The sequence below is a fragment of the Macaca mulatta genome, chromosome 16 (genome assembly GCF_049350105.2).
Source record: "Macaca mulatta isolate MMU2019108-1 chromosome 16, T2T-MMU8v2.0, whole genome shotgun sequence".
In the NCBI taxonomy this organism is placed as follows: Eukaryota; Metazoa; Chordata; class Mammalia; order Primates; family Cercopithecidae; genus Macaca; species Macaca mulatta.
Genome location: NC_133421.1, coordinates 18,689,922 through 18,714,951, shown reverse-complemented (window position 1 = coordinate 18,714,951; position 25,030 = coordinate 18,689,922). Strand labels below are relative to the sequence as shown.

At 53.4% G+C, this 25,030-nt stretch overlaps 1 protein-coding gene across 10 annotated transcripts in view; it reads right to left on the bottom strand.

Moving 5' to 3' along the window:
- Positions 1-25,030, bottom strand: part of MPRIP (myosin phosphatase Rho interacting protein) — a 143,721-nt gene that overhangs the window by 26,578 nt on the left and 92,113 nt on the right. For 5 of the 10 annotated variants that reach the window (XM_028836061.2, XM_077970465.1, XM_077970464.1 and 2 more), the window contains 9 exons: positions 23,099-23,342; positions 21,133-21,646; positions 16,794-16,932; positions 15,886-15,999; positions 13,497-13,553; positions 12,204-12,272; positions 9,106-9,195; positions 4,670-4,779; positions 452-1,022 (listed from right to left, as the gene is read on the bottom strand). In XM_028836061.2, the coding sequence (XP_028691894.2) occupies positions 452-1,022; positions 4,670-4,779; positions 9,106-9,195; positions 12,204-12,272; positions 13,497-13,553; positions 15,886-15,999; positions 16,794-16,932; positions 21,133-21,646; positions 23,099-23,342 (1,908 nt within the window). The remainder of the gene's footprint in view (positions 1-451; positions 1,023-4,669; positions 4,780-9,105; positions 9,196-12,203; positions 12,273-13,496; positions 13,554-15,885; positions 16,000-16,793; positions 16,933-21,132; positions 21,647-23,098; positions 23,343-25,030) is intronic. The other 5 variants (XM_077970470.1, XM_015118730.3, XM_015118728.3 and 2 more) reach the window with 1 other exon arrangement.

Genomic DNA, 25,030 nt, shown 5'->3' with positions numbered 1-25,030 from the left:
TCCCTGGCTTTAGATCTGATCAGCCATCCCCAAGCCACTGTAAGAGCACCTGGGGTTGATCTCTGCCTCCAGCTTTGACCTGTCCAAGCCAGGGCTGCCTAACGCAAAAGCCTCACCTTGCTCACGCCCCTCCTGCCATCGGGAGTCAGAGCGAGGAAACCACTGGGGACCTGCAACGCCGCCTGCCTCTCAATGGCAGTGGCCCGCACCATGGGATGAATTCCTCTGTGCCTGGAAGGCCCCCTTCCCTGTCCTGCACGCACTGGCACGCTCCCACAGCTCTCAGGTCTGCCTCAACTATGAGGACTCATCTGTGCGTCTGTCTCCCCTAGGGGTCTGCAAGTCCCTCGAGGTTAGGACTGTGTAGATGAACCCCTAAGGCCACAGCTTACAGCTGATGCTCTGGAAAGGCTGCTGGGAGCAGGGGGAGGATCTGGCCCCAGGCTATTACCTCCTTCTCCAGCAGAGAGGTCAGCTCGTGTGTGGAGAGCCGGTCACCCCCATCTTCAGAAGACAGGTGGACGGGAGCGATGGGCACCTGCTTCTCTTCCCGGAGAGGCGTGGTCTCCACCTGATGCCACCGCTGCTCGATCTCCACATGGACGTTATGCGTCTTGAGGTCACTCACAGGCAGCCCTGGGCTCCGGTCCACCTCCATGCGCAGGGCTACATCCTCAGTGCCTGGCCCGTCTGTGGCGTCGAGCATCCCAAAGCGCTTGCGGCGCTCCTCCCGCCTCCGTGCACGCTCCCGCTCCAGCTCCCCAGGCTCCACCTCAGGGCGCAGGGGCTCATGGGTGTCAGTGGGCCCTGCGCCACCCACCCGCTCCTGAGCCAGGGCCTGCTGGATGGGACGGAACTCAGCCCAGTCAAAGGTCTTGGAGCGGCCCTCTCGCCTCCGCTCCCGTGCGCGGCTCCTCTTCTGCTCAGGGTCCGGCTCCCCCGGCTCTGCCTCTTGCTTCTCAGTAGGCCTCGGGCATGTCTCAAAAGAGGAGCTGCTCTTGTTTTTTTCCTCTGGCAACGAGCTGTGGAGCAGGAGGATGGACATAAGACTGTCAGGGGTGACTCTGGTGTGGCCTGCCAGGCAGAAGCTGGCAATGCTGAGCCACGACCCAGCCCCTGTGGGCACCACATCCTTTTCTATCCTAATCCCTGAAGAGGTGCTGTGAGGGGCTCACTGGGGTGGCCCCTTTGCCAGGGTATGGAACCAGGGGAGTCCCAGGACTCCCACAGCCTCACAGGCAGGACGGGCCAGCCCTGCCTTGCTCAGGGCCAAGAACTGCATCAGGCTACACCTGGGCACAGCCACTGTACTCGCCTGGTGAGGCCTTGCCTCTGTGCATCCCTGGACTAGACAGTGGTAACAAAATGAGGGAAAACTAGCACTTCTCTAGAAGGGCTTACCTTTTAATAAGCAGGTAACATGATCAGTTTTTTTTTTTTTCTTTTTTTGAGATGGAGTTTCACTCTTGTTGCCCAGGCTGGAGTGCAATGGACGATCTAGGCTCACCACAACCTCTGCCTCCTGGGTTCAAGTGATTCTCCTGCCTCAGCCTCCCGAGTAGCTGGGATTTCAGGCATGTGCCACCATGCCTGGCTAATTTTATATTTTTAGTAGAAACGGAGTTTCTCCATGCTGGCCAGGCTGGTCTCAAACTCCCGACCTCAGGTGATCCGCCCGCCTTGGCTTCCCAAAGTGTTGGGATTACAGGCATGAGCCACTGTGCCCGTCCTAAATCTATGTTTTAAAAGCCCAATCCAGCTGCTGGTTACCCGCCACCTTGAGGAGGCAAGCAGCAGCCAGCAACGGGACATAAGCTGCGCAGGTCGTGCTCATGGCAAAGCCAGGTCTGCCAAAGGAATCCACCATGCCTAGTCCCCATCTGCTAGAAGCAGAGATTCCTGGGGAGGCCTCGTCTGCAGCAGCGGAGGAACAGGGACATTGCCGATGGCAATTTGTCAAGGAGGCTTGGAGTGTCTGAGACAGAGGTTTGTAGACTCTAGGGATAGGCCCTAGAGACTGCCAGCTGGTACGAGGCTGACTGAGTGGCCCTTAATCTCACCCAGGCCCTCAGAAGGCAGTTGCAAGCCCACCTGGGAACAGTGAGGGCCCAAGGAGGAGCTCCAGGGAGCACATGTGTTTCAATCAGGTCCAAAAGGAAAGGAGTCTTTAAAGAGAGAACCAACGAAAAGAGGAAATGGCTGCCATCACCACCTGGAGCAAGGGTCACCCGTCCAGGCAGCAATCGGGTGACAGGCAAAGTGCTTCAGAGTAGGGGGATCTGCAGGTGTCCACTGTAAGAGTACGCTAACATCTGGAGGAAAATGACACAGGGCAGATCTCTGGCCATGGAGAGTGTCAGGATGACACACAGGGCAGGTTGTGCACGGAGGCCCCCAGCCGGGCCCTGACAGCCGCCAAAGTCACAGCCACACCAGAACCTGCTGCACTCCCCAGGAGAAACCTCCCCACAAGGCTCCTCCAGCACTAAAGGCAGGAAGCGCCCTGCAACTTCCCCACTCCCACATTTCAAGAAGGCGACGAGAGCAGGATGAGGACAGCAGCTTCTGAAACTGCAGTTTCTGTTTTCATGCCTCCTTGTGATTTTGCCTGGCAGCACTAAAAAACTCACATTTTTCCTCAAATAATAAAAGCCTACACAGAGGAAGAAGAAACGCTGAAAACAAACTGGTAGAGGGTGAGCACTCTACCAGACTACACAGATATGCTAGATTATGAAGTAGTTATTAGGAGGCCAACTGCCAGGTCAGCTTTCATAGGAGAGCAAAACCCTTGTCTCCTCATTCATTTCCCTGGGCCCAAAGCCCCTGCATACAGGCAAGCAGGCACTCAAGTGTGGAGGCACCTCTCCTGAGCCGTGTGCAGGCACAGGCATGTGCACAGGTGCATTCCTGACACCTGCCCTGGGACATCCCAAAGCTGACTTCTTCCAGCCAGGATGGCCCATCTACAGCACCGAGCCCAGGCCTGGCGGGGAAGAGGGGCAGCAGAGGACCTCAGGCCAGCCACCCACATGCACGCCCACCACTCCCCGTCCTGGACCCCTGTGATAAGCTCTGTTTGCTGCCAACAGCCTAGGCAAAGAAGCTGGGGCCTTTCTCACTTTGCTCTGGGGGCTTCCTAAAGGTGCTTGGAAAAGAGTTCTTAGCTTGCCAAGCTTGGGTGTCTGCTCCTGATGGGAGAACCATGGAGGCAGTAGCTGAGGCCACCACAGGATGTGGCCACTGGAGGGCGGGGGAAAGCCTGCGGCAGCCCTGGGTGCCTCCTACTGGCTGTGCATGCAGAGGACTTGTCCCTAACCAACAAGCCGGCTCTCTGAACAGGATCCTGAGAGACAGAGGGCAACCTGTCCTGGCCACGGCCTCTTGACCTTACTAGACAGTGTTTGTTTAATAAATGAAGTCATGAACAAATGACAGACACAGAAAAGAGGACTAAAAAGAAAATAATCAATTAGGCAAAGAGGTATGGAGTCGGCAGGAAGAAGGCAAAGGTTTGGATACAGAACGTGTCTTTAGGCCAGCCACGGTGGCTCATGCCTGTAATTCCAGCACTTTGGGAGGCCAAGGCGAGTGGATCACCCGAGGTCACAAGTTCAAGACCAGCCTGGCCAACATGATGAAATTCCGTCTCTACTAAAAACACAAAACTTAGCCGGGCATGGTGGTGGGCGCCCGTAATTCCAGCTACTTGGGAGGCTGAGGCAGGAGAATTGCTTGAACCCAGGAGGTGGAAGTTGCAGTGAGCCAAGATCACGTTACTGCACTCCAGACTGGGTGACAGAACAAGACTCCATCTCAAAAAAAAAGAACATGCCTTTAGGTCAAAGCTTCCAAGGACAGCCCCTGCTGTGACACTGCCATACCCAAGCAGCCTAACCCACAGCACAAGAAATACATTTGAGATGTAATCTACATCACATGACCTGAGAAATGGCACCAGAGGTGCTCAGATGCATGGAGGCTCTGAAGCCTTGAGGTGGGAACAGCAGAGTTCTGGCCCTCAAAGGACCAGCCCCCACTCTGGAATCTTCCCTGCTTTTTTTTTTTGGGAGACGTCTGAGTCTTCTGATTCTCCACTTTCTTTTAAAATGAGAGCTAGGTCTTTAACCTTCAGGGCAGGAGGAAGAAAGCCCAAAGCAAAATCTGAGGCGCATGAACCACAGAATGCTAACACAGGAGAGTTTTTCAACTTGGCTGCACAGAAATCAAATAGACGTAGGAGTGAGGTGAGAAGGTGGCCAAGGCAAAGAAGTGCTGGGTGGCCTATGGATGCTGCACACAGGGCCATCCTCATGCCAGCAGAGCTCAAGGCCTGAGAGCACCGACTGTGGGGCTCAGGCTGGTCTGGCCAGGTGCCTGCTGACACAGATGGAAGATTCTCCACCGAAGCCCAGTTCTAATGACCAGCATACACACTACCCGCAAGATGAAAACGCCTGAGCTTAAAAGAGGAAAAGAACCGGAAATGTTTGTTCTGATGTGCTTGGGACAGGAACTTGAGCAACAGAAGGACACAGGAAGGAAGGAGCAGCAGACTGGGATGCACTGAGCTCAGGTCTCAGACTTCAGACCTGAGTCTGATACTGCCCTGGAGAGAGTGGCACCCACAGGATGCACAAGGGGCTCCCTGGCACCTTCACCATCCTACCTCGTCACATCCGGGGCAGTGGTCGGGTGCACGTGTTTCATGATGGTCTGGATCCAGTTCCGCCGAATCCCGGACGTCATGGCCGATAGGGTAAACTCGCCCTCCTTTGTCTACAGAGAAAAGATGAGGCACCATCAGTGACTGTCCCCTAGGGTACCTGCTGCCCTCTTGCCCTCCATCTCCAAAGAAGCTTCTTGCACTGGGTACAAAGTCCCAAAGGGAGAAAGCCTGTGACTGGGTGACCCTTCTAGGAGCGCCACATGTGCCCACTACTGGGACAAGAGGGAGCTGGAGAGCAGGAGACGGCAAAGCCGTGGGAGGGACGTGCATCTGTGGCAATGGTAAATCCAGTATCTTCTCTCAGTAAGGTCAGCTCACAGTTACCGAGCACCCACTACGCACCAGCAGCCTGCCCATTCAGATAGAGGAGGATGCTGCACCCCTCTCTCTCCTCTTTTTTTTTTTGGAGATAGAGTCTTGCTCTGTCGCCCAGGCTAGAGTGTAGTGGCGCGATCTCAGCTCACTGCAAGTTCCGCCTCCTGGGTTCACGTCATTCTCCTGCCTCAGCCTCCCAAGTACTGGGACTACAGGTGCCCACCACCACGCTCAGCTAATTTTTTGTAATTTTTAGTGGAGCCACGATGGTCTCGATCTCCTGACCTGGTGATCCACCCGCCTCGGCCTCCCAAAGTGCTGGGATTACAGGCGTGAGCCACCGTGCCCAGCCACTGCACCCCTCCTTAAGGAGTTCCCAGCCTTGGGGGAAGGGCAGAATCAGCAAGTGCTGAGCAGCAGTGGAGGTGGGGAATGGGGAAGGGCGTGCTTCTTGGGTGTGGGGAGTGGCACCTGCAGTCTGAATCCACACAGGCACATGGCATGATGGGGCTGGGGAGTGGTTAAGAACAAGGGGTATCAGGGTCTTGTTAGTGACACTGAGAAAAGGCAGGGATACCTGCTGGGTGGTTACTGCAGCTGTCCAAGTGATGAGAATTAAGGTGATGGCAGGGGATAGGGCAGCTCAGAAGTAACAAAAGGGGTATGGACAGTGTCTGGTTGGCTGGGTTGGGGAGCACCTAGGACAAGCCCTAGACTCCTGCTTGGATGAGGTGGAGTCTAGGGCTTGTCCTAGGTGCTTGTCCAAGGCAGCAGAGGAGGAGCCTGTTTTGGGTGGGGAACGGGGCAGCAGGTAGGACAAAGAAGCAAAGAGCACATGGCTCTGGGACATGACTGCTGTACCCCTGAGCAGACCTGCCTGGGTACCTTCAGAAAGGGGAGGGCCAGTGGCCTGCATGGAGCTGGAGGCCTGCTTCTGCACTTACAGGCACCTGCCCAATAGAAGCGAGGACTGCAGTCCTGAACTGAGAGCTGCTCACAAGCAGACTCAGCAGCCAGGTCAGTAGTGAAGCTGACGGCAGGATGCAATCATGAGGATGGTTTTCAGATGGGCACTAGTGGCCTGGCCAGAAGTCAAAACAGGAGATCATGCGCCAGCCTGATGTGTCACAAAGCACACCTGGGAGGGACCTGACCTGCCCCTCCACATGCCCGATCGAGACACCGCCACTGCTCAGCTCGGTCCTCCTTCATCAGTTCTCACGTCCACATGAGCTGAGTTGGGGGCCCCACCTTCTCCACCCCCAGGTGAGGGCGTTGCTGGAGTTTGGCCTCAGTGCTCCACATAGAGCCGTTTTCTCCAGCTGAATTTTCTTACCCAGCGGCTACCTAATGTTCTCTGAGAGCCCATCATGCCTCAAATGGATCACAGCCGGAATTCCAGGGGATCCCCCTGCTTTTGTGACGTCAGCTCTTCTGCTGGCTTCTAAGCGGGCGGGGCCTTGCCATGCTCTGGGTCCTGGTGCTGCCCTCAACTCTTACTCCCGGGTGCTGCTCTTACCTTTCTTGCCCAGCCTTACTGTGCCAGCCTGTTTGGCTCCTTTCTAATGGACCTGCATATCCTGCCAGACATGTATCATGAACGCACAACTGTCTGGCATCTTCTAACACCCTTCAGTGCTCTCCACAAAAACTGGACCAGTGCCAACCTGACCCTCCACCCAGCACTCTAGCCGCAGACTGGCTCTGTGCTCTCTGTGCCACCAAGTCTGGAGTCCAGTCTGGGACATGTTTTCACACTCAGCCCTCCTGCTGAGCCTCGAGGGATTCTCCTCCAGGAAGCCTCCCCCAGGAAGCCTTCTCCACACTGGAAGGAACTCCTCATTCCTTAGAACTCTCAGTAGTTGGGGTTCACAGAAAGTCATCAGGATAAGCCCTACCAGGGTGAAGTGAGGAGGGGTTGATCAGTGGGTGAGATTGGTTGGTGCCCTCATTTGTCACTAGGAGAGTGGGGTGAGTTCTCAGACTTCAGGTGTGCCCTGCCTGGAGGAAGCTGCTCATGAAGATGTGAGGTGGATGGCAGGAGAGGAGGCTCACCAGGCACTATGCCTGACTACCCCTCCCACAGGGGCTGAGGACAGAGGAGCCTCGACACTTGGGCAGTGCAGGCCACTAAGAGCAGGCAACTCACACCTAGCCCTGGTGCCAGGCTGTCAGTGCAGCCTCCAACTGTGACTCAGCTCCTTTCGCAGATGCCGGCATGCAGGAAGCCACAGCCAGCAGCCCAGTGGGCTGGCAGCCAGGATTTTCTTAGTAAATGAACACACTGGCCTTTGGGTCTATACTTCAGTCTCCCCTAAATTGGGTCAATCTGAGTCAGCCCCAAATACTGGATCAACTCTCAAAACAGCAATACAATTGAGTTTCTGGGCCCCAAAATGTGAAGGTATGACCCTGCTACAGGTGAGCCCACCAGAGTCTAGCCTTCTGTGAGAAACCAAGTCCCAGGGCCAGGGTCCAGCCCCACGGGGGCAGCTCTCTACTCATCACACTCTCCACCCATCTTAAAGCTCTTGCAAGTGACGAACTAACTTTACCCAAAGAGAGGCCTGGCTTCTGTCCTGGCTCCTGGGAGGGAACTTCCAAACCTTGGAATTTCCTAGATGACTAGAGTCTTCATTACTCATGGTGGTCCCCTGGGACCCCACCTAACACCATGCTGACAAGACAACTCAGGGTGGAGGCTGGCCTGGCCAGAAGCAGGAAATCAGAGGAAACCCATTAAATCAGAGGGTTGGGGTTTGGGCCATGTGAAGTAGCCGACCATGGCGGGAAGGGCTTTAGGTGGAGTTCAACCATGAGGACAATAACTCCATCAACCACAGCAGCTACAGAGCCTCCTAAAGCTCAACACCAGGGCTCAGGTGGGCTTCCTGGCAATGCTCTGCATGCTGTCCCACATCAGGGCTAAGAGGACACCGTGTCCCCAAGGATGCAGAAACTTTTGGCATCTGCGACTCCCCTAGTCCCAGATTCTACTCCACATGGCTCTCCTTTGGCTGGTTCTGACTTGTATACTTTTTCTACAATAAAACTCATTGTAAAGATACTATTTTCCTGAATTCTGTGAGTCATTCTAGTGAATTTTCGAAACTGAAGGTGGTTCTGAAAACCTCCAGACTCACAACTGGTGTCAGAAGTGGGGGAAGGACTGGGCATAGTGATTCATGCCTATAATCCCAGTACTTTGAGAAGCCAACGCAAGTGGATCGCTGGAGCCCAGTGGTTCAAAACCAGCCTGGGCAACATGGTGAAACCCTGTCTCTCCAAAAAACAAATAATAATAATAAAAATTAGCTGGGCATGGTGGCATGCGCCTGTAGTCCCAGTTACTCTGGAGGCTGAGGTAGGAGGATCATTTGAGTCTAGGATTTTGAGGCTGCAGTGAGCCATGAGTGTGCCACTACACTCCAGCCTGGACAGCAGAGTGAGACCCTGTCTTGGGGGAAAAAAAAAGAAATGGGGGCAGATGTGGCAGTCCGGAGGATTGTGCCCTTAACCTGGAGTCTGGCTGACTGCAGGCAGCCCTTAATCCACATAGTTTTGAAGAAACAGCCAATGAGAATCATTTTGTGTCTTGAGAACAGGGCAATGCCTTGTTCATCTGAGTACCTCACAAGATTTTGGGAAAAAATAGCCTTGTAAGTAAATGAATGAACAACCACATGAATAAGTGAGTAAAAAACTGATGTAAATAATTGACTGACACTTTCATTCTTATTCCCCATACCCTACATCCTTCCAACTGCCCCAACTCTAGCATTACAAAAAACAAAAGGAAAAAAGAACCTTCAGAAACAAAAAATCTTTAAGCAGTCTTCAGAAAAAAGATACTAACATCTAATGTACTGTTCAGATCACGAATTGGGGAAGAGGGTCAGGTGCCACAGGACAGAGGTGTCAAGGGTAGTAGGAAACACTAAGTGCTGACCACACACACTGCATCAGGCCTGTCCAGAAATGCCCCCAGCCCAGATATCAGGCACTCTGACACGTGTCCCTGCCTGTCAAGCCTGTGGCCCCACTTCCATCCCTGGGCTCACATGGATCTGGAAGCCATAGTTTCTCTGAACTGGATACTCCGTGACATCGTAACATGTAGACAAGTCAATTTCCCCATCCAAGTCAGCTGCCTGCAGAGAGAAATGAGAATGTCTTGAGATTTTTAGGAAGCAGAATCAACGCCTAGGTGAGCAAATTTCCGTAAGTGATTTCCTACACTGACTTTATTTTTAATAGTATACACATTGACAAGTGAGGATACTGTCTATCCTACTACTGTATGACCCAGGCCCCTCCCTGGGTGCAACCATACCACCATTTGTCCCTGTATCCAGCCAAAGATAGTCCACACCAGTGGTCCTCAAACATGCTGCTGTTGAAATCCTTTCACACTCTTAAAAACTGGGGACCCTAGAAGAGTTTCTGTTACGTGGATTTCATCTATTGATGGTATTTACCATGTTAGAAATTAAAATGTAAATATTTTACTATTCTTAAATTAAAAATATTTAAATATATTTTAATGTATTTAAATATATAAAATGCATATTTTATATATTTAATGTATATTTTTTATATCCTCTGGACTGCCACATCTGCCCCCATTTCTTTTTGTTTTCCCCCAAGACAGGGTCTCACTCTGCTGTCCAGGCTGGAGTGTAGTGGCACACTCATGGCTCATGGCAGCCTCGAAATCCTAGACTCAAATGTATATATTTAATGTATTTAAATATATAAAATATGTATTTAAATACATATGAAAAAATATACTAATAGAGATAAAAAATTCAAATATATTTGTTCATTTGAGAATAAAATAAACTCATTTTAAAGTAAAAATTTGATAAATCAGTGATAAGAGTCACACGGCTTTGAACTTTTGCAAATCTCTCTAACATCTGTCTTCAGAAAGGACAGCTGGATTCTTATTTCTTAATTCCATCTGTTCAATACAGGAAGGTTTTTTCTTTTTTGAGATGGGGTCTTGCTCTGTCACTCAGGCTGAAGTGCAGTGACATGATTTCGGCTCACTGCAACCTCTGCCTCCTGGGTTCAAGTGATTCTCTTGCCTCAGTCTCCCAAGTAGCTGGGACTACAGATGACCACCACCACGCCTGGCTAATTTTTGTATTTTTAGTAGAGACAGGGTTTCACCATGTTGGCTAGGCTGGTCTCAAACACCTGACCTCAGGTGATCCGCCTGCCTCGGCCTCCAAAGTGCTGGGATTACAGGCGTGAGCCACTGTAAGAAGGTGAAGGAGCAGCAGAAGTTACTAATTTTATGAAGCCTCAATCTTTAAATGCCCTTCACCAGACAATAAAGGAAATATTTTAATAGCTTTTTCAAGTAGTTGTGGCTGTTCTTTGACTAGTAGGCTCTTAAAGGTTAACTGCAATGTGGTATCTGAGTTCATGCCAATGAACTCTCTGTTCTGTGTTACATTAAAACCCATGCATGCTTTTGTAACATGTGGTATTGGTCACATGGAAAATATTAAGTTATGCATAGCTTCCAATTGTCTACACATTTCATTATGCAAGATCAAAATATCGCCTTTGCTAATACCACCACCTATTTCACCAGGAGAGTGTAAATAAACGGAAGTTCACGATGGTGAATACAAACTTTCCCAAGTTCTAATTTTTGGTTAGAAGCTCAAATTATATCACCAGCAACAAACTCTGTCAGTTGTTTTCCTTAGAGGAATGAGCTAACTTGGTTCATTTTCATGAAAATATATGCCAAACACACAAAATGAATGACTACAGTTTTGCCTACTAGTTGTTTTTCAAGTAAACATGGTGCTCCACAAAGCTGCTGCTAGTTCAGCTGGCAACTCAAACAATCACGAGTCCTTTCCACGAGAAAGCCTGCATACTCTGGTATGCAGCCAGGTGATGCTTAGTTTCCATTTCAAATCACAGAATATTAAAAAGATGGGCATTTAAAGATTGCGGCTTCATAAAATTAGTAACTTCTGTTGCTCCTTCAAGGACCTTTATTTATTTTAAAACCATTATTTATTTAAAATGTATGGCAGTGAAGAATCCAGTGACCACTGGTCCAGCTTGTTGTTGCAGCTGGGGCTGTGCCAAGTACTAGTGGCTTTACCTCCCGTTGCTTTTGCACCATCAGTGCAGATGGCCACATGCAAAAAAAAAGTCAATGATATCTTAATATTATAAATTATTTTAACCATCACTGCTCTCCTGAAAGGGCCTCAGGGACCCCCAGAGGTCTACAGATCACACTCGGAAGTGCTCTTCTATGCACACACAACCAAACACTTACACAGGCTCCTTACTTCCCCAACATTGGACACCACCAGAGGCCCACCGCCCACACTCTCCTACCCCTACTTCTTATCACTACCGCCTTTTCCCCTTCAGTCTGTAAAGATTGGCTCAGAGTATTTAATACATACTCTAGCCCTTAATGATGGGTATTTAGGCTCTTTCCAATCATCTGGCTATTACAAACGTGTGGGAATGACTAACCTGAAACACAGACGTTTTTCCGCATGTGTGAGTATATCTGAGGGATTCCTGGAGTGGAACTACTGGGGAAAAGGCGAAAGAGACTTGCCAAACTGTTTAGAAGAGGTTATTTTTATTTGTAGGTGAAGCCTCTTCTAGTTGGTCTTTGACCACAGAATCAGGACTGTCAAGGGGCCCAACAAAGCTCATCTATCATATCCTGTCTTTGTCCAGAAGGCAGGGCACAAGACGTAGTTCAATTCTTCCAACTCCATTTACCATGAAATCTCTTCGTGGAAAAAACAAAAGTTTTCATCCTGAGTTTTCAAATTTCAGTGTTCTTCAAAGAACAGAGAAAACAAAAGCTGCCTGAATCCACTCACTGAGCGCTTAATTCAGGGCCTTGACGAAGCCCGGCATCACAGCCAGAAAAATGATCACAAGGACAAAGGCTGGTCTTGTGCTCACCTTCCCACCAGGTCAGGACTGGGAAACCCAAGAGGGCAACATGGATACACCTATGGCAACGGAACACCACCGAAGGGCGTCGTCCTTAGAAGTGGGGACATTAGCCCGAGGGGAAGCAGATCTACTAGCCCCAGATGCCGCCTGGACCCCCCTCCAGCTGTCTCCACAGCAGAGGCAAAGCCCAGACACTCACCTCCTCAGCCACCGAATCCCTGTAGTATCTCAGGCTTTGATCGGCCAGGACAAACCAGTGTTTCTTCCACTAAGGGGGAAGAAAAGAAAAATGACTCAATTACCAACTCCTATAACAGCACACTTGCCACTCCATGGCGATGCGCATTCAGAGCCTGTGGGACCCACCCAGAGCACAGGGAAAGCAGGGGACAGGCTGGCGCCTCCTTGACAGCACATAGAGGACTCCGCTGGGACTGCAGGCAGCCATGCGCTCACTCCCTCAGGACGCTCACTAAGCTGCGACCCTCCAGTGAAGAGGCAGCACAGATAGCTGAGCAGGCCTTGGCTGTGGGCTCTACGACCAGTAGTGTGGCTGGTGGCCAGGCCGTGAGGTCCTCCATAACTACAGAGGCTGCAGACAACAGGCTGGGCCCATCAGAACAGAAAGGTGGCTGTGAAATGGCATCTCCACCTGCAGGTGGCAACCCACAAGCCAAGGCCATGTGGCCCCCTAACCAGCAGGGGTAACTAACCAGCTAGAGACCAAGTCTTCACTGTGAGCAGTAAGGAGGGGAACTTGAGTCTTCATGCCAGGCCAAGGGCATTTGATATGGAGGAGAAAGAAAGAGAATGTCTTGGGATAGCAGCTCAGGAAGCAGGAAGGGAGTACGAATGGGCTGGGCATCAGGGCCTCTTAGGTAACGACCCAGCAGACTTCATGCCTCCTTGGGAGGCCCGGCCTTCCAGCTCATGGCACAGGGTCAAGGTGGGCTGGCAGGTCCAGCCTCAGATGGCTCTTCCTGCTTGAGTCTGATGGCAAGAAATGTACCATGTTTGCTCCTTCCAGAGCTAACACTGCCACTGCAGCTGAGGGGTCTCGGGCATGAGAGTCCTGCAGTGCTAGGCTACTGTCTACTTAGCTGGCTTGCATGGAAACACAAGCCAATCTCACAGCCAGAGACTTTCTTTGCCCCTGGGGAAGCCAGGCCTCTGAAGAACTTTTAGGAAAGATTACCAGGTAGGGGCCAGTGTTACAAGGCATCCCTAGGGCCTGAGGCCAAGATTCCCTTGCCATCAGCAGACAGGCCTACCGAGCGCCCCTCCAGAGCACCTCTGACTGCAGAAATGAAGGCTGCGTGCTTGCACTTCTAGGAGCAGATGGGAGTCTCAGCCACAGCCCTGGTCCGTGAGACAAGGGGCATGGAGGAGGAAGGCATGGAGCCAGCACTCGCAGACTGGCTGGGGACAAGGCCAGCTCACCCTCACCCTGCCCCCAGACCCCTCACGGGCCATGGCAACCCTGTACACTCACCTGGCCGTCCTCATACTGCTTAGTCAGCCAGCCTTTCTTGAAATTCAGCAGGTCGGGCTGAGAAAGGGAGAAAAAAGAACAGCTCAGAGGAAACTCCTCTAGTGTCATGAGTGTCTGATGGGGCCAGTATTTCTGTCCAGATGAGGCGGGTACCAGGAAAGGGGTTTCTCCACCTGCCAGACAAGCCTGTGCAGCCCCCTCACCCTGGTGGGTGCTGCCTGCAACCCGCCTTCTGTAGGTGCACGCGACCTTGAGGAAGGAGATGCTGGGCTTGGCAGGCTGGCAGGAGAGAAGGTATGGTCTCATTGCCCTGTGAGCGGTGTGGGCTCCGGTCTATACAGGGCCCACTGCACAGGGCCTATCTGGGGGGCAGAAAACAAGCCCAGATGAAGAGTTACAGAACATTTTATTTGAAGGGAAACATCTGCAGGGAAGGCTGAAAGGAGAATTGATTCAAAAGTTCTTGCAGAAGCCACAGGAAGCCTGGGAAACAGAGACGTGCGGTGTTGAGGAAGCAGCAGCTGCAGCCCCGCTGAGACCCTCAGGCCATTTCTCCACCAGGAACAGGCTTGACCTGTATTCCCCACAACAAGCAGGATGGCAGACAGGGGGACAGCGCCCAGGCAAAGGGCTCTGTCCTTCCTCCACCTGTGCCACCCAGACACACCTGGGCCCTGAAGAACAGACTGAGAGAGCACTGCCACCTACAGCCCACCTGGCTGGCCCCACAGAGACATGGGTCACTCCACCTCTGGTCCCAGGTGCTGTCTTTTCTACAGCCATCTGAGCAGAAACCAGCTTTGGTGTCTTTTTGTATTATTCCAAGGAGTGACAGTGAGAATAGGCAAGAATTGTCACAACAGCTACCAGGACAAAGCATTCTGGGAGCCTCTGCTCAGAACCCTGTCTCTGTGGAGCGAGGGAGGAACCACAGTTGGCTGCTGCCTAGGTCTGGCTAAGGCTGACCCAGATAGATAAGAAGTCCCTCTACAGAGCCCTGTTTCAACCCCAACGTCCTGCCAAGCTGTGCAACTGTCCTTGCCGCCAGAGTCAGTTGAGGCACCCAATCAAAAGCAACACTATGAAATTAGGACACCCTACCCCAAGTGACCCTTAAATAGGGAGGTCCTCTCCTGCATGTTTGTAGTTGCCACTGTGGCACAAGACCTGAGACGTGGGACTGCCACTTGCCCCTCTCTGACAGCCTGCTTAACTTGAAGATCTTTCTTTTTTTTTGAGATGGAGCCTGGCTCTGTTGCCAGGCTGGAGTGCAGTGGCGTGATCTCGGCTCACTGCAACCTCCGCCTCCCAGGTTCAAGCGATTCTCCTGCCTCAGCCTCTCGAATAGCTGGGACTACAGGCGCACGACACCATGCACAGCTAATTTTTGTATTTTTAGTAGAGACAGGGTTACACCACGTTGGCCAGGATGGTCTCGATCTCCTGACCTTGTGATCTGACCGCCCTGGCCTCCCAAAGTACTGGGATTACAGGCGTGAGCCACCGCACTTGGCCTAGCTTGCGGATCTTTAACAAAAACTTGTAACTTCCATATCATGGTTGTGCCATTGAAGTCAAGCCTGCAATCTGACCCCGATGGCAAGGCCTATGCAGGTGGGTTCCCTGGTGGTGCTTTCTGCTGGGGACAGGAACTCCCAGATAAGTTAACAGAGAAATAATGGGTTTTGTTTGAGACACCTGAAGCAAAACCCAGACTGAAGGAGAAACCCAAACCCTACTCCTCTTCACACTCCATATTACACATCAATCTGTGGTTGGGAGCCCCCAAGCCCTGGGACAGGCAGCAAGGAGACAAGAGGCAGTGAGCAGGCCCCAGGCTCCCCTGGAGGCTGAAGACCGAACGGGGAAGAGCTGGGTCAGCATGCTGAGCTGGCTTTGCTCCTGTACCCTGACCACTCCTTCCACACCTCTGCTGTCACAGCTCTGAGGCCCATGGAGGACCCGGTGCAAGGTCTGCTCTTCCACTTGAGGCATGACGCAGAGAATGAGACAAGCTCCAGCAAGACGTAGCCTCTGCCTCCCAAGTGCCACAGAAAGCAATGCCCAACGCCAGAGGAGCAGAGGGTCCCCACTGCAGCCCTGCCTCCTAGAGTCGGGAGTCTGCCTGGCCAAGGTGGCCTCCTCCGCAGGGCCTCCTCCCAGAGCTCAGGATGCCATGGAGCTCTTGGTTCTGCTGGGACCAGAAAAGGGAAGAAACACAGAATTTGCGTTCGACGGCCTGTGGGTTGGTGGGTGGGGGTGCTCACGGACACGAGGGCCTGTGCACAGAGGGACAGCTGGCGTGGATGCATAGACAGAAACAGACAGTGCCTCAGAGTGACAGAAGCAGAGGAGCACGGCCTCCGGAGGACACGGCGCCTGGGCTCACCGTCACGGAGGGCTCCGTGGACCTCCTGTCCAGTGACTTGGCTCTTCGGTGTGGAGACAGGGGGGAAGCCGAGGCGTCTGGGAGAGGAGCTGGGGGGGCTTCATTGGTGAAGTCCTGTGGCAGAGAGCAGCCGCCAGTCAGCGCAGCCCAGGGCAACACGGGCAGGTGAGGGACGAGCTGGTGCCGTCCACCCCTCCAAGAGCCGCCAGGGCCTTGCTCCTGGCGAGGGGCAGTGATCTGCCTAGCCCCCACAGCAAGTCTGCGGCAGGACCAGGACAGGACCCGGGTCCTGAGATGTCCTCGTTGATTGAGCAGCCTTTTCTTTTGGATTCCCAGTCACTGTCACTTTCCTGGCCCCACCCCATCCCGTAGCTTCTCTGAGCCACAAAAGGAAGAGCCCTGGGCTCTGTGGCAGCAGGTGGCAAGCCGTGGGCCAGGCAGTGGGCACTAGGCACCTTGTGAACAAGAGAGAAGCCAGGAGAAGATGAGCTTGGACTTGGCCGGCTACAAAAGCAGCAGGCGGGTACCCAGGAGGATTTCAGAAGCCGAGTCTACCTTGGGCTGAGTGGAGAAACGAAGGGTGCAGCTGTACTGAAAGAAAGAGTTAGGAAGGTATGACATTCAGCCTTGTTGCTGGGCTGCCTCAGAGAGGAAGAGAGTGATCCTAATTAAATCTGGGATCTAAAATGTGTGAGAATATCCTTCAGCAGAGACGGAGAAGGCTCTGATATGAAGCTGCAGGAGACAGGCCTGCCCTCGAGAAGGTCACTATGCAGAGGAGGCAGTCGGAGAGCAGAAGCCTGGCAGGAGCACAACCCAGGCCTGTGTGGAGGGGACTCGGCGCATGGGGTGCATGCTGACCCACCCCCGAGCCACCCCTGAGGTGCTGCCTGGCCCCAGGAACTCACCCGCTTCCTAGGGAACGCCCTCTTCTCGCTGCGGCCCTGGCGTGTGTCGCTGGATGGCGAGGGTCCCACCGCATTGGTCTCCATGTGCTCTGCCTTCTCAATGTCCAAGGCCTCAAACTTTTCAATCACCTGAGACCTCCTGCAAGAGAAGACACGAGGCCCTGAGGTGGCAGTGAGGTGAGTTGTGAGGTGGCACTGAGCCGACTCCTCCCATGCCCAGCCTGCCTGGGCCTGATTTCGCTCAGGCTTGCACAGCACCGAGGTTGTCTAGACACGTGCTCAGCCAACCCGAGCTCCGCCTGCGCCCCTCCACGGCCCTCCCTCCCACCAGGCCTGAGCTTGCCCCTGCCCTCTGCCCCGCGCTGGAGGCCCCGCAGGCTCTGTGGTGTTGACCCACTCGGCATTCACACAGCTTGGCACCCAGCAGCCTCTCCTGAGCCACAGACATGATCAAAAGGCAACCACCACCTCAGAGGGCGGCCTCCATTCTCATTGCATCCCTCATGATCACAGTGAAGCCCCCACCCCAAAATTTAGCAAGAAAGAGGCCCAGGAATTAACATTGTTTCTGCCAACAGTAAAAGGAATCAAAGACCAAATTAAAACAAAAACAAAGCAGGCTGATTTCATGTGAGAGGGCTGGCGGCCTCCTCAGGCTGTCTACGGCTGGAGACGGAGCTGAGATGGGGGCGAAGCGGGTGGAGGAGGCGCAGCGCCACCCAGCGGCACAGCAGGAGAGCGCAGAGGCAAGACCTGAAAGAAAACAAGGCTGGGAAATGAATACACGGAAAAGCACTGCTTTTTCAAATCAAATAATGGTGAACCAAAATTATTCAAAGAATTAAAGAAGCAAAAACCCAACATAATCACTGAAGAGGGAGAGAGACCATGATTGTCCTCCAGCTGCAAGAAGTCACCCTGGTGGGGTCAGAGGTGGGGGACATGCCCGCTGAGGCTCAGCTCACGGTGCCGGGCCTGTTCTCCTAGGGACACCTAAGTTACCTGGCGGGGAGGGTGTCACTAGTGCTCTGGACAAGGATAAGAACCCAGAGGAAGTGGATGAAGGGCTTCCAAGCCTGGAAGCCTAATTATCTCCACAAGGAAAAGAGGAAACTAGATCAATTCCTGAGACCCCACCTCCCCCAAGAGGCCAGGTGCTTCTCAGGGAGGGCGAGGGAAAACCAGCCGCCTAAGATGTCTTCACCTCAGAGAGGAGGGCCCAGGGCTGGACTCTGAGGGCCCCGGGCTCTGCTTCCTCCCTGTGCTTAGACACAAAGTGTCTTCCTCAGCTCCCCTTCCTCCCTGTGCTTAGACACAAAGTGTCCTCCTCAGGAAAGAAGCCTGTGCCGTGCCAGCCTGCCAGAACCGGCAGCAGAGGCAGGCGCTGGGGTGGGGGAGCAGGAGAGGCCACGGCATTGTGAGAGCAGGAAGCTAAGGAAGCTGCTGGAGTTCCCGGGCACCCAGGGAAAGCTTGGTAAGTGCAGGCCAGGCGTCCACCACACTTGAGCCATTGTGGTGGGATCTTGGTGAGATTCAAGGCTCACCAACAGGCTTCAGTGCCGCCACTTCCCGGAGGAGGGCTCCTCTGCCCAACACTGGGGCCTAGAAAGCCCCAGGAAAGCAGTGAGGAGCTGCTGGGCTTGAACCCCATGCAAATCACATGCCGTGGTATTGTGGGGATCCAGACAGAGGAGTCATGGTGGAGAAGAGGAAAGGCACTTGCTACAGTTGCACTGCATGGGGGCCTGAGGAGATCCTGTAAGACCACAGGCTCAGGCACCGGCTGCCTTGATCTACTGGGCGAGGCGGAAAGTTATTACTTGGTGCCCTGGAAGCACTGGAGGTGGGACAGCAAGCACCTTACTGGTCAGCAGAGAAAACGGGGCCTGCACCCTGCAGCTCCAGGGTTCCCAGGACACTATGTGCTGTGCTGAGGGTAGAGGGGTTAGGGCTGCATGGGGAGCTGGCCTTGCTGCCAGTCACCAGCAGGCCAACCAGGACCACAGCTTCCCCCACTCAACAGCCAGAGGTGACTATCCAAGAAACACTCTGGACGTCAGAGGAATAGACACATCGAAGCCCAGAGCCAGTCAGGTTCAGATAGGCCTGCCTAGATGACTGTGGCTTGTCAAAAAACCAACCCCATAGTCCCAGCAGTCTGGCTCCTGGGAACACCTGTTGTGGCTGCCATTCCAGGAAGGTGTGGCCAATCTCTTGCCAATTTGGAGATTCTGCTCTAATCAACTAGGGGACAGGAATCCAACCAAGCACAGGGTGGGCTACTAGGGATCTAGTGAGCAGGCCTCGGAAAGCGACAGCAGCCAATCAGATGTCACCAGGGTCAGGAGAAAGGGATGCTGCAGTATTAGTATGCAGAACTGGCGGAGGGTGGTGCCAGCACCAGGTGAAAACCCATCCGTGTGGCAGTGCATGCAGAGTACAAAGCCCCCGAGACTGCACCTGTCCCAGGCGACAGGAGACAAGAACGAGTTCAAAAGGAGTCTCTCTGAGAAGAAGCCAAGCCAAGCAGGTATGCTGAATGCTAATTCTGTGGTCTGGCGCTAAACCAGGACGTGGCCGATCCTGCTCTGGAGCCACCACGACACACAGCCTGCTTGCCAGCCAGCATGAAGCCTCCCCTGCCCACCCACTGGCCTCCTCCTCTCTCTAGCAAAACCCTTTACTTATATATTTTCTTAATTGCTTAAAAGAGCACCCTTGGCATCAGTCCTGGGTCACAGGATGGGAACAGGGACTTCCCAGCTGAGGCCCCACTGGGATCTGCACCAGCTATCCACTGTGAGAAGACACTTACTCCCGAGCCTCAGTGTTCACGTCTATAACTGGGGTGGTAGTAACAGGTCCTCATCAGGCTACTATGAAATGTTAAGGCAGCCAAGTGCTTAGCAGAGCACCCCAGGGCACTGGGCAGGGGCTGGGAACCACTTGGCTGCCCTTCCTTTCCCTAGGAAGTCAACGTGTCATTTTCCTCTCAAGAGCAGCATCTCTGGGAGACACTTCCTTATCCTGGAGACTAACCTGCAGGCTCACAGGTCCTTTTCATCTGGGATGTTTGGAAGAGTGGGTGGGCTGTCAGCAATGGTGGGTGTTCGGAAGCAAAGGGGGCAGAAGGTAAAAAACTCTTCCCTCCACCTGCCCTTCAAGGCACGGGAGCTCATGGCTGCCTTCACCTGTCCCTTCCAGTAGTGTCTCTAACTGAGCTCGAGGTTGTGGTTGGGGAAGGGAGGACACTCTGAGAAGACTTCCAGAACTATGGTTTGAACCTCTTTTCTGGACAGTGAACCTTGGGAACCTAATGAAAACTACGGGTTTTCTTCCCAGAAGAGTGCCTAACCTTAATCCTCTTCTGGGAAGAATACTGTGAAAATGTTTTATTGAGGGGGCAGGTCATCATGGACCTCCAGAAGTCTATCCATAAACCAGGCTGAGGAACCCTGGTGTCAAGGCAAAGCCTGAGTTTACAGACGCAGCGGTGCAAACCTGATTGAAGGTGTGCTTGGGCACTTGGGTCTGGATCTGGGCTTCGAGGCCTCAGATGGCATCCAGTTCTTTCTCTAGTTCTCCAGGAAACTCTGGAGAAGGGCATGGCAGGGCATGGGCCCGCCTCTTCTTAGGCAGCAGTCAAGTTCTGCACCTGTGCCCCTTGGTCCCTGCCCTAGGTCCAGATGTCCAAACTCTGTCTCTCTCCAGCCAATCAAAGTCTTACAGGGCAAAAAGCAATGCTCCCCTGGAGGGCAAAAGCAATGCTGTTGGGTGCTTGGCTGCTTCACAGGTTGCCTCAGGCTTCCTGGGTGAGCAGGAAGCTCCCCAGGGAGCATGTCCTTGAGAGATGAACCAGTGCTGCCCCCATCTTCCTGGGCACAACTGTCTGCCTCTGAACTTCTCTCAATACCCTTTGCCCACCCTGGGACTGACAGGGTGAGGAGCGCCTCTGTCACCACATGTAGCTTTAGGGTCTCCCTGCCTCCATGCCACTTCAGAGAACAGAAATGGCCCAGGAGGATAAGATCCAGCCCTACAAGAACCAGGCAGCTGAGAACCCACCAGGGAACCTTAAGGCCCCAGTCCTAGGAGGCACTGATGTGAAAACTGCTATTCTTGGCCTCGACCTCTGATGGTCAGAAATTCTGCATTTGGCTACAAGAGCTGAGTTCTGGGCCCAGAGGGAAAATCCCCCTATGCTCTGAACAGAAAGCATGCTCCCCTCACAAGGGAGGCTTGGGGACTGTATGTGAGAGAAACAGTGTGAGTGTATATGCATGGGTGGAAGTGCATGGTGTGTGGGCCTGGGTGTTCAGCCCTCTAACCTGCTCCTTACCTCCGCTCGTTGCCAAACAGACGGGCCACCTCCTCCCTGCCAGGGCTCCGGGCCCGAGTTCTACGCTCCAGCCGCCTTCTCTCCACCTGGAAGGCTTCTCGGTGGCTGATCCTGATGGCCTTAGGGACGTCGGCCAGGGTGGCATACTGCCTGCTGGCTTTAAAGGCAAAGGTGCTCCCCAGTCTCTCTGTCCCCCGCCCCCTAGTGCTGCCAGAGTCCACGTAGGCAGGTGGCTGGCTGGCCACATCCAGGGAGCCGAGGGAGATGCTGCAGACCATTCGGTGGGGGAGTCGAGGACCTGGGGAAGGAAGAGGACCACCGAGCTCCCGGGAGGGCGACTCGGGGCAACTGTACCTGTGGTTGGGGGTGCTGGGGCTGGGAGGGGAGAGCGGCGGGGGCAGCTGTTGCTCCTCGGCCTTCAAGTCCTGTTTGGTCTTCTCCAGGGAGAAGTAGCCGCTCTCCACCCGGACTTTGCGGCCACAGTCCATGCGGTCACTACTCATGGCGCTCTCCTCTGGAAGACAGTGGGAGGGACGGGACGCACTCAGCCTGCTGGCAGCTTTGCTTTGAGGACTTTTTTTAAAAGTCCATGTAGGATCCAAGCAGGGGCCTTCTCTACTTTCCATCTCTAACGTCCAGCACAGCCCACTCAAGGGCACAGTCAGATGGAAAGAACCATGGATGGGAATGCAATATTCCGTGAATGCTTTTTTCTCTCATCCATCTCTCCCCTGCAGCTGGCTGCCTCTCAGCCAGACTGGCAGGCAGGCCCTGCACTTCTGGTCTGGGGGCTTGGTTGGAAGAGCAAAACTGTACCTCAGGACACAAAACAACCACCACCAACTGCTTCTCACCAACATCAAGGGGGAAGCTGACAGTCAACAAGCCCTTTAGTCTTTTTTTTTTTTTGAGACGGAATCTCGCTCTGTCGCCAGACTGGAGTGCAGTGGTGCGATCTCAGCTCACTGTAACCTCTGCCTCCTGGGCTCAAGTGATTCTCCTGCCTTAGCCTCCCAAGTAGCTAAGACTACAAGCATGCACCACCACGCCTGGCTAATTTTTGTATTTTTAGCAGAGATGGGATTTCAATATGTTGGCCAGGCTGGTCTCAAACTCCTGACCTCAGGTGGTCCACCTGCCTCAGCCTCCCAAAGTGCTGGGATTACAGGCGTGAGCCACCATGCCCAGCCCCTTCAGTCTTTTAGTGTATTCTGGGGGTGGGAAGGGGCAGGGGACTTCTACAGAAGGGAGACAGAGTGAACAGATTTTTGACATGGATAGGCCTGAGAGGAAGACTGAGACACCTTCTACCCAGAGTGCATGTAAAACATGCAGCCAGAGTGAGCTGGGCTGGCCCCAGCTGCTCACTTACTTTTAACAATCTAGACAAAATACAGATGGGAAAACCCAGCCTGTGTCTTACAAAGCCCTCTAGAGCCTGGGAACAAGAGAGGCAAAGATGGAAGCCCTACTCCTGCTCAGGCAATTCCAAAGTGCTAAAAGATAGGGCACGAGGATGCCAACTGCTGCCTCCCCAGCACCCCTTCCCCTCCTTTGCCAGGGGCCCAGGCAGAATGCGGATGGTGAGGGATGAAACTGACTGCTGCTTCCTGGGGCAGGATGCACACAGAAACACAATGGTGCAGTGACAGAGGCCTTCCCATCCACAGACCCTGCTGCAAAACGTTTTTGATTCTCCTGACAAGCAACTGGGGCTGAGAGAACAGGAGCTGTCTTCCTCCTTTAAAGATGGAATTTAAGAGCTAGAAGGGGCAAGGCCAAGACTGGAGCCCAGGAATCTCAGTCCATACCAGGCTAGATGGTCCCCACAGGGCTGATGGACAAAGGGAATGGAGGTCCAGGGCTTGTGACTGGGCGCTACAGGCCTTGGCTGAATCCCCAGGGCCAGCTCTGATGGGAGGAAGGGCCGTTCCAGTGCATACAGGCCAGCCTGGCCCCTGCTCACCTTCTTTGCTCTCCAGCCCAGGTTCCCGCAGGGAGCTGGCAGCAGTAGGCTGGCTCTGGCTGGGACTCTGAGCTGGACTCAGGCTGCTGCCATCTGGCTGGTCCTTAGCCCTCATTTCTTCCTGCCAGAGTGTGGACTTGGTGGTGGGGACTTTCTCAGCACTGGGGATGCTGCTGCTGCTGCTGCTGTTGCTGCTGCTGCTGCTGCTGCTGCTGGTGACAGCCACCTTGGCAGGCCCAGGCTCCTGGAGAAGGAGAAAGTGGTGTCTGTGCAGGTGCAGGAGCACACAGCTCAGGATGGGTCACGTGTCCTGGCTGCCCAGCTATAGGGAACACCAGGACCAACTAACTATACAATGTCAGGGGCCTGGAATCTTCAGATAGTGCCCCGTAACAGTGGGTCAGGCATTAACAGCGAGACCACAGTAGTAGATGTGGAGTCATTCCTAGACATTCAAGACTCGAATAAGGCGAGACAGAACAGAGTGTGGAAAGAGAGCACGCCCTCGAGACAGGTCCAGCATCATCTGTAGCTCCTTACGGTGAACGCAAGAACAAGTTCACAGCACCCAAGTCTGGGCCAGCCCTGAGGCCTTACCCACCATCTGCTTTTTGCTCCTAAGAGGCTAAAATGGAGTGTCCAGACGCTATGTGAAGGAAAGAGTTTTCAGATGCAAACTAAATGCTATGGTTTCAATATATGTGTCTCCCCACAACTCATGTGTTGAAATCCTAAGCCCTGAGGTGATGGTATCAGGAGGTGGGGCCTTTAGGAGGTGATTAGGTCATGAGAGTGGAGCCCTCATGTACAGGTTCAGTGCCTTCGTAGAAGAGGCCTCAGAGAGCTGCCTTGCCCCTTCTAACATGTGAGGACCAGCAAGGGGGCCCTCACCAGACACCCAAAGTACTAGCACTTTAATCTTGGACTAACCAGCCTGCTGTGAGAAAAATTTCTATTATTTATAAGCTGACCAGTCTGTGGTATTTTATTATAGCAGACAGAACACACAAAGACACCAAACACCCCACTTGAATCTGCATACAGGCACACACTCACAAATGCATATACACATTCATGTGCACATGCTCGCTCTCTCACACTCACAAGCTCACACATGCACAAGCCAGTAGCCCAGATGGAAAAGGTGTCAAACCCCAATCTCTCCAGGTTATGAAAGTGGTATTGCTCCGAGGGAGAAGTGTCTGTGGGGCAGGCATTTAGGCAGATGCAGAGTCCAGTCCCTGGGCAGAGAACCTTAACTCGACTCTGCAAACACAGAATCCAGACAACAGCAGGGCTGTGATCCCCAGCTGCTCTGCAGTGCCAGGTTACATCCTGAGCCCCAACAACCCTGCCCAGAGGGCAGCCAACAGGATGGCTTTGGCCCCTCTCCAAAAGTGAAGCACATCTCAGCTCTCTTGCAAAAGAGCATGATATACAAGTGCCCACCTCCCACTCCCATCCTGATGGCCAAGCCTCATTTTTAGAAACCCACCTTAGTCCCTCTCTGGCTTAGGCCCTTGGAGAGGGTTGCAGATGACACAGGTTCTTTATTGCATGTGTGCACACTTGCAGATGCAGCATCACCACCAGACTATTTATTAATAGCCTGGCTGGGCTCCAAACATCCAGTCTCACCCAGTGGTGGGGCACTGTCTTGGGTGGGGCTCTGGGTCCAAAGCTGTTGGTACTTTTGCAAGGATTCCAGGCCTCACAGACAGGATAAAGGCAGGGAGGCTGTTCCCACAGACCCAGGACGCACACCTGACCACCTACTCAACTTAGGGCTGCCAGCAGACAGACTCCCAGGCTGAAGGCTCCCCTCAGAAGAAGCCAGCTTCTCGGAAGCAAATAGTGAAGGTTTCTCCTGAGAAGTTTCCCAATGGCTCCAATGACCCAAGGGTATGCCACCCCAGGACCGCCTGTCCCTGT